Source organism: Eucalyptus grandis, chromosome 8 (genome assembly GCF_016545825.1).
Source record: "Eucalyptus grandis isolate ANBG69807.140 chromosome 8, ASM1654582v1, whole genome shotgun sequence".
Taxonomy (NCBI): domain Eukaryota; kingdom Viridiplantae; phylum Streptophyta; class Magnoliopsida; order Myrtales; family Myrtaceae; genus Eucalyptus; species Eucalyptus grandis.
Window position 1 is genome coordinate 58773999 of NC_052619.1, and position 9516 is coordinate 58783514.

A 9516-nucleotide genomic window follows, 5' to 3' on the forward strand; every position below is an offset into this window, starting at 1 on the left:
ATTTAATGTAGTCTCTAATATAAACAATAATTCATCTCAATGGTCATTGAGCAATAAAATATCATATTCTAAACCACTCCCTCCCTCTCCTTCTTTTGAGGAAAGTTCAATATGGAAAGGTCAAAATAAGTGGGCGACAGAGACTCGCGATAGCCAAATTGGAGTCCCCTCTAATATTTTATACGGAGCAGGTGTTCAGTGGAGAATGGAGAGCGCTTAAGCCATAGAACTTTCCATACTTCAAAAGCAGAGGACAATTATCTCATAAATTTCAGTATCGACAACGGTTCAGATGTGAAAGCTCACAGCAGAGGTACAAGTTATAAAGTCGCCATCATCTAAACAGACATTTTCCATGATATACTAGGAAGTATTGCTGACCCAGGCCGTAGCAGAGCTGACCGCAGCAGCGGTTCCTGTTTATTTGCTATTTCTTCATCAGAATTCCAAGAGAATTCAGCAGTTTGCAAGATTCACCAGTGTAAATAAGTTGAACAGTCCATCCTCAAGTAATGGGTCTTGTAAGCGCTAGATGATTAAGGTGCCGTGCATGAAACTAAAACTTTCTGTTCATTAGGTCGCAAAGCAGTGGCAGCTTGCGACAAAAGTATCTTATTTCAACCTCCCCATAAACCATTCTTGGAAAGAAGAATGAGTTATACACGAGCATCATTTGACAAGTAAGGCCTCTAAAGGAAGGTTATTTATTTAGGTGTACATGGTTATGAACTTTGGTGTCTGGTATGGCAAATCAAATGAAGTCTCCTAATTATAAATTAGCAGGGTATATTATCAGCCTGAAATTTTACCTGGTGAAGATAGGTGTGCAAAGCCATAGCCTGTCGATTCAATCTTTCTTCAGGTAGGTAAGGGTTTGAAGAAACGGTACGTGATTGATGACGCCCTGCTGCATTGATGCTCAAGAGTTGAAATGGTGAAGAAGAAATAATCAAATGTTTGCAATAATTTGAGTTTACCACTTCCGTATCAGATGAATATGAATTCTTTAAGTTGGAGAAGAGGAAATCAACGCAGTTGTTGGGGAACGTTGCTCCTGGACTTGAGGAGGAGAAGCGAAAGAAGTAACTATTAAAGACTTGGCAAACTGCAGAGCACTTTTGTTGAATATTCTGAATTAAGCACTGTCATCTATGAATAGACAGCATGTTCCCATGCAGGACACCTCACTCCTCCCTGAAGCAATTATTCTTCTGAACTCGAGATCAGAGCCCAATTTCCTGTCCAACGATGAAGTGTCTTCCGATTAGCTTTCTCATCTTGGCTTTGGCAACTGCCACTGCTTTTGCTTATGACCCGAGTCCTCTTCAGGACATATGCGTGGCCACCAATGACCTCAACTCTGGAGGTTGGTCCGCAATTCTTGCACTATTCATGTCTTTCAATTCTGGCTTAGGACGCCGAAGCGATTAACACGAACTATGTTTCTTATGCAGTATTCGTGAATGGAAAGTTCTGCAAGGACCCGAACCAAGCCACGGCTGATGATTTCCTCTTCAAGGGGTTCAGGATTCCTAGAAACACATCGAACCTGCTCGGATCAAAAGTCACACCAGCTTTCGTTGACCAATTTCCAGGGCTCAACACTCTTGGAATATCCATGGCTCGCATCGACTTCGCTCCCGGTGGCCTAAATCCTCCCCACACTCACCCACGTGGAACTGAGGTTCTAGTCGTGGTGGAGGGTACGCTGCTTGTTGGCTTCGTTACATCCAACCAATTAAACAACACTCTTTTCACCAAAGTTCTGTACAAGGGGGACGTGTTTGTGTTCCCTATCGGTCTCATTCACTTCCAGTTGAATATCGGAAACACGTACGCATTGGCCTTTGCCGGTCTTAGCAGCCAGAACCCAGGACTCATTACCATCGCTAATGCTGTCTTTGGAGCGAAGCCACCCATTTCTGCTGATGTTCTCACTAAGGCCTTCCAAGTCGACAAAAAGGTGGTTGACTACCTCCAGGCACAATTTTGGTACGACAACAACTAAACGGAATGTATGGCCAAAAATAAAAGAAAGATTAAATAGAATAAAAGGTCTCTTAGAACAATAATTACTTGAGCATACGGTATATCAAGGCATACTTATGTACCTCATGTATGACCGGTTTGTAATAAAAGATAGTTCTTTATAATCATCTCTCTCTCTCTCTCTCTCTCTCCCTCTCTGTAGTGATGACATTTGCATTATTTAGAAATTGGAAATTTATCATCTAAAATAATGTGATTGCCAGATCAAAGTCCTGATGCTCTCGTAACTGTATCACAAAAAAGAAACAACTGCCGATTTCCAATTGTCTTCAAATTGCGTCAAGAGAGTGTTTGGAAAAAACATCAGTGATCACTCACATATACAGCCCTAGGAATCGAAATAGCTGGCAAGGTGTCCATCACTATCCAGGAAAGCAAAGTTCCAGAACAACTTTCCTGCTCAGCATGCTAAATCTGGTCTTGGTTAGTGATTTCCACTAATAATAGCAGCTTGACAAATTAATGTTAATGCGAAAACTCAACTTAAAGCTATTCGAGTGAGAAGATTTTAATTTTTTTTCTTTTTTCTTTTGACTTTAGTATGAAAGTAGCTAAAAAGATGTGTTCTACAGTGGCCTCTCATTGACAGTAGAAAATTTCAAATCCTGGATGAAGCCTAATCTAAACCTGCGCGAGTCAGCTGCATTCGTTTTCCCCTAGAATGACTTGTCACATGATATTTCTCTAAACATGTTGCGTGTCATTCGAATTCATATTGAGGGGTATGCATGCTTTTAGGACACGACAAAACCGTGAATGAGATATGTTGACATCACCCTTTCTTGATGATATCAAACTTACAACTTCATTAGAATACAAATGGCCACAGGAGAAATATGGGGATGATGGATGCTTTACTTATTTAACCTATTTTTCTAGTAAGTAAAGTGAAGATGAGAGCAAACAAAGGTGTAACTTTCTTATATTAACGATGGCACCGTTAATCCTCAACGAAGCCATGTCTTATAAGCTCCAGAAGCTACTGTAATATCCGTAAATTTAAACACACTGGAACTAAAACTTTCTTTCCATGACACGGCAGAGAAGTGGCAGCTTGAGAGAAGAACGTTGTCTTGTTCCCTACCATCCATGAACCGTGATTGGGAAAAATAAGTCAGAAAAAAAAATCACCTGATGAATGAGGCACCTACGGCATTAAATGATCAAAACAGCGGTGATAATCTCACTGTTTACACAGGATTACTTATTTTATCAATCTTCGTGCAAGGAAAGAGTGCATTGCAACTAAGGAAATGTTAAGAACTTTGGTATTTGGTACCAAACATGGGGATATTGAGAACAAGATTAATTTCAGGACGAAGATAGATATGGATATAGTTTTCCCATTTGCAACCTAGATAACCAATTCAATCTTTTCAAAACATCAGATTGTTGAAGAAGAAATGACCCATTCTTGATCTTTGCCGCTTCGAGATGATGCAAGAGAGTCTTGTTTTTGTATAAGAAAAAGGAAGTGAAACAGAACAAGGATGAGGAAGTTATCGAAGACCACTTCCATATCAGATGATGGGCCTTGTTCTAGCTGGAGGAGAGGAAATCCAACAAATCACCAAGCCATCATAGTTGTTGTGGAACAGCTCATCCGTGGAGTTGAGAAGAGGAAAAGAGATTCGACTTCTGAAGACTTATTAATCTACAGGGCAACTTGCTAAATAAACTATATCTCGAAATATTGCACCCTTAATCCACAAGCAAGCCATGTCTTGTCTTATAATCTCTGGAAGCGGCCGCAATATCATTAGATGCTCATAAACAAAGTGGAACTAAAACCTTCTTTTCATTAGGCTGCTGAGAAGTGGCGGCTTGGGAGAACAGTATCTCATTCCCTACCTTCCAGGAACCATGCCCGGGAAAAAGAAAAACTCACGTGTGTATTAAATAACAAACAAGAAATTTGCTGCACTAAATGATCAAACATCCGCGATGAGCTTATTGTATATAATTACTAAAGTCATCCAACTTTTGTGCAACAAAAGAGTGCATTTCTGCCAAATGTTAAAAAGTTGGGTGCATTATGTTTTTTTCACTATGAACTTATTCTGTTATACACAAGAATGGCCTCCAAATCTGTGGGGGTTTGCTATCAGAAAATTAAACATAAGTACATGACTAAGTGAATAAAATTTAATATAAACTGCAAGATTATAGGAAAAAATATGTGGAGAAAAGACAGTAAATCCTCACAATAACAGCTAACAAAGTCCATCGCGCAAGAGAGGAGCATAAACACCTACGATTTTCATTACTTCCCTTGATTAATAAGCAGTAACATAATCAGCAAATGACTTGCATGGTTACAAAACTCATGTACCATGCTCGGTCATAAATCTATATAATCGAAATAACTACATGAACTTTATAGCTCTATATCTCGCACGATCACTTATTATTCCTCCTTTAGGTATAAGCTGATGCTCCCATCTCTAGTTGTTCTTCTCCAGGGTCTCAACAAGAGACTTGATCTTCTCATCAGTCAATGGCTTCTCAATGCACTCATCCAGACCCGCCGCCATGAAAGCTGCCTTATCTGCTTCGGCATTCCGTGAAGTCAGACCCACAATCATGCTCCTCACCCCTTTCGCTCGCAGCTCCCTCGTCACCTTCACATGCAAATACGAGAAAGAAATCGTACACTTTATGTGAAATTGATATTCTTCATATATATACACGTCGAATAAAAGATAGAATGTATAGTTAATTAGTTTTTACTTCAAGGCCATCCATGAGGGACGAATCAATGTCCATGAGAATAATATCAAAAGATGAACCAGAAAGGTGAAGATCCAAGTCTTCCTTGTCTGTGGCCATTTCAGTCTGGACTTCTTCCGCTACTTCGAGCTTGCTAAAAAGCGTCTCATGGACTCTACACTCAAGCACATCATCACCCACAATCAACACTCTCATCAATCCAGAATTATCACTGCCATTGTCGTGTCCATTATCGATCCCAGTGCTGGAGCTCGCCATTGACTCGTGTCGTTGGAGCACCTAATAATAAGAAAAATGGAGTAAAAATATAAGATAGGGATCATGAACATGCATGAAGATTTTCATGATATAACAGATGAAGCTCTCTAATGCAGTGCTTTTACCTTTGTGAAAGGGGAGATACCAAAGGCGAAATCAAAATGGAGAGAAAGCTGTAATCGATGCCATTTCGACATTGGAATCAGGTGTATATATAGTGAAAAGAGGACATACTAAAGTTGGATTTATTACATGATCCAACGAGCGGATTCCCGACACTATTGATGGCATGATCAAGAAGAACACACACCATAGATGAATAACTTGAGAGTCAAATATTTGACCCATCATGCCAAACAAGTTGTACTAGTAGTTGGCCCTCTGTTTTGGGCTTGTGAGCTGTTTTACTCTCATTCACTCCCTCGCTGATCTTCCAATTTCTACTTTATGGCATTTATTCGTAACCTTTGTTGGTCAAACAGTCCTGATTAACGTAGGACGCCAGTGGTGATCCCGCGGAAGTTTCCACGATTAGGACGGCACGTGGCCATCTTGGCGACGGGATAACACTGAGGAGAACATAAACTCAGATTAAAATGTTCTTTTTCCAAGTTAGAACAGCACAAATCACCGTAGCAACGAAGATAAACAAAAACGAAAGAGACTCCTTGCTTTAGGTTTCGACTAAGCAATGCACCGTGGGAGTCTTTGCTGATCCATGCAGTCCGTCGATGGTAGGAATATCTACGACAAACCTGAACTTCCCTTGCTGCCCCGATGGTCACGCTGTCATCATTAACTCGACTAGGTAAATACATCTCGTTTCGTATTGGGCAGTTCTATTCGAGCACACAATGAGTATAGAACTAAAGGGGCTAATAGTAAAATGAGCACTCAACTTGGTTGTGATGATACAATATGGGATTACCAGGTTTGATAATTTCCATGTCAGCACCTAATTGCCAATGTCTACCTTAATGTATGAGACCTCAAAGGGGTTACATGGCCGTAGGCTTGATTGATGGGCAGGCCTCGATGGGCTTGGGCTAGTCCTTTTGAGTATATAGTCCAAATGCTCATGCCTAGATAGCCTAGACATTGCGTCGGAACAAAGGCCCTACTGCCAATTCGCCCGTGATTATAAAAGTCATTAATTTTTTTATTTATGAAAAAATTGAAAGGGCCTAGGTGAGGCTGGGAAGGGAGCAATCGGCGCAGACCCATTCATATAAAAAAAAAATCAATAAAGGATTGACTCTCCCGACCGGTCGAAGGTCATCGTTCAAGCCGCCCATTAGATGCGCATGCCTAGCGGGCGATTCAGCTTCGGCCCATGATCACGTGTGCTTCATTTGTTTTCTTCTACTGTGTGGCCCGTTACGGCCCGTTTTCTTTTTGGGCCTCAGCAGATGATGAAGAAGAAGCTAACTGTGCTTGGAACGAGTCCTTTTTCCTAGAATCCGAATTGATTAGAGCATCTATTTTTAAATTTTGTTAGCTGTTTGTAGGAAGAATTGACAGACCAAAGTTCATGAGCCGTTTAGTTCAAACTAATTTAAGTTTCGTCCTTGGTAACTGATGCAAGATTGGCCCAAAAGCGGTCCTCCACTCCAAATTAGTTCTCAAGTCAATCCAATTCATTCATTCCATAGTCAAACTAGTCCGTCCTTTGTCCTGTCATCCATTTGATCTATATCGACGACTGGTTTGACAAGCAAATGCAACAAGCTAATTTGACCTCGAAAAAAAAAAAAGGGATTAAAACTCGAAGGTTCTCCATTAAGAGGACATATAACCAAATAGTTCATACATAGATATTAAGAACACTTCGTCAGGACCCATTCATCAATCGTGGGAATTGCACAAAGTCCTCTTTGATAACTTCAGACAGACCATAAGACAATGCTCTGCATCAAGAAAATGATTAAAACAAAAACAAAAGCCTCTCGGACAGCTTTGAATTGATAAATTTCTTCAGACCAGAAGAGAATCAAGGGCCAATATGGTGCTGAGGTGGGTACATGTATTCGGCAGACCCCTTCATGATGGATTGGACGATCAATCTGTTCGCCTTCTGTGATGGGTGAAATGGATCCCAAAACATACTGGTCTCGATCAAGGCACAAGTTGATGCAATGGTACATAGCCCAATCCCATTGTAAGGCCCTTGGCCACAGCATGCCACTTCAGATGTCACAAACCATACACCAATATAATATCATCAAATCATTACTTATGTGTAAATTATGATATATTGTTAGTCAACATAGTATGACCATATTATGATTTCTTTTAAATTTTGGCTTTGAATCTGCATAGTGGTGGCATGAAAACTTTATTTTGCATTGTAGCAATTCATGAGATAAGTGGAATAATGCCTTTCCCTCCCTATCAAAAGTCTATCTTGTTATAATTAACAGCTTCAAAGCCAAAATATGGTGATCTCTAATTGCCACCAATTTAGGTAAGCTGTTGTGATCAATGCCAAAACATATGACATATCAATATGGAGGATATGTATGTATTTGGCATATTAGTTTGTGAATGTATGATTAAAATTACCATAGGCCTGAGGGTTGCTGATGAAGTCACGATGCATGAGATCGGTATTGGCGGCTATAAACACGGGAGAGCCGTACTCCTGGTTGAGCCCTTGGAGCATTTGGGTAAGCTGAGGGTTGAAGAGCAAAGCAGCCTCCTGGAGCTCCGGCGCGCATTGCCCTTCCTTGCCCCGCAGTGCTAGCTCCGCCGGGGCACAACCCATCGGCCCCGTCCCCATCACTAGCACCCTCCTCGCCCCGAGCTCATACACGCCTCTGCAATAACATAATTGCCATAAAAACATTAACCTTCATTGATGAACAAAAATGTGAAGGGTTATGTCCTCTTTTATATCTTTTATGCCTATATTTGGTAAAAATAGATTGTACTGTACAACGTTTTCTCAGCTAGTTATGGCTTTGGCTTGGTGGGTTGAAGGGTAGCTGGTGGTTGGGTCAAGTATCAAATTCAATTTTTTTTTATTTGTTTGCAAGCAGGACATAGTTTCTTCATGTAATCAGAGAATTATAGCTTTTAATATGTTTGGTTGAACACATTAGATAGTTATTAGACATGTCTTTAATTATGTGGGACCAAGTGTCTTGAAGATATAGGCAAAATTAGATGTTTAAATAAGTTAATTAATCCCTATTTAGTTAGGTCCCCCACCATAAATTAATACTCGAGTAAAATTTTTCTAACAATGCTCCAGAAAAAGGCACGGAGAAAAAGCTACTGCTGAACTCGCAAGTTATGACAAGAAAGGTTAGACAATGCGACGTCACATGAAAAGAGACTTATCAACAATATCCAAAGGAAGCCAAAAGGGGTCAAATTCGATTACCCTGAGGAGTTTCCAGTACTCAGAGATGAGGAACTTGACGTAGTTGGGGATCGCGAATTGGTGCGACCGGGCTAAGGCACCAGGAAGTAGTTGTTCACGAAGTCGTTCCCTCCGACGGTGATGAGCACAAGCGCTTGGTTCACCAGCTGTTGAGTTCTCTCAGATCCTACCAGAGTATTCACTCTCTTTTGGTATTCCTCAAAGCACTCAAATTGCGTATGCATCCTTAAAATGTTCATCTGCCCAAATATATACACTTCATTTCTTCACAAGACATTTATATACAATAGATCAGTAGCTGAAAGAGATATGAGTGATGACAATCGCCTGTTGGGTGTGAGATATTAGTTTCTATGTCATACAAAGGTCGACATCAATACATGCATCGTGCGCATAATCAGCTCCTAATCACCCAGACAGTGCATATCCACGATATTTTCCGGGTTTATGAGACTGAGGACAAAAAGATATCATTACATTGTAACGTTAATAGCAGCAACTAGCAATTATACGACGTCCGCACCGGGGCCTTACATTTTAGATGCAAGCGTCGATGAGTAGGCTGAATATTACTCTTCACTTGTTGACTTAATCGAGTCGACGAAGAGCTCTTATGTTATATGCTGATTCATTGTTCATAAATATCGTTCATTCTAGAGGAAGCTTAGAACAGGTGATGCTTACGAATTGCGTTCCGGTGTCGTTGAGAATTCCGATTCCAGCAGAAGCGAAACTAGCACCAACTAGTAACTTCTGTCCCGCTCCGGGGTACGGCAAAGTCAACTCCGAACCCAATTGCTGACCTGAGTAAATCACATTTTAGCTGATGAACCGGGCCTCATTTGCATCATGATGGAAACTGAAGCGCACTGTAACATGCGAAAATGGAAAACCCTACTGATGAAGTCCGGAATGATGAACCCATTGGAGAACCGGCCGTTGGGCCGGCCAGTCGGGTAATCGATGCCGTAGGGGAGCAAGTCTGCACGGGCTGTGGTCGCCAAGTAGTTGTTGTTGCCATTGTCGACAAGTGAGTTGCCAAACACGAAGAACGCTCGAGCTGCCTCCGCAGGCGGGCATAGGAAAGTTCCCAT

General features: G+C 41.0%; 1 protein-coding gene and 1 pseudogene across 1 annotated transcript; one reads left to right on the forward strand and one right to left on the reverse strand.

The window, feature by feature from the left end:
• The first annotated feature begins 1214 nt into the window (after positions 1-1214).
• On the forward strand, positions 1215-2081 carry LOC104417594 (germin-like protein subfamily 1 member 7). The gene is made up of 2 exons (XM_010028843.3): positions 1215-1366; positions 1455-2081. The coding sequence occupies exons 1-2, from the start codon at positions 1249-1251 to the stop codon at positions 2006-2008; spliced, it is 672 nt and encodes a 223-aa protein (XP_010027145.1). The 5' UTR covers positions 1215-1248; the 3' UTR covers positions 2009-2081.
• A 2412-nt stretch (positions 2082-4493) lies between these two features.
• Positions 4494-9516, reverse strand: LOC104417595 (annotated as a pseudogene).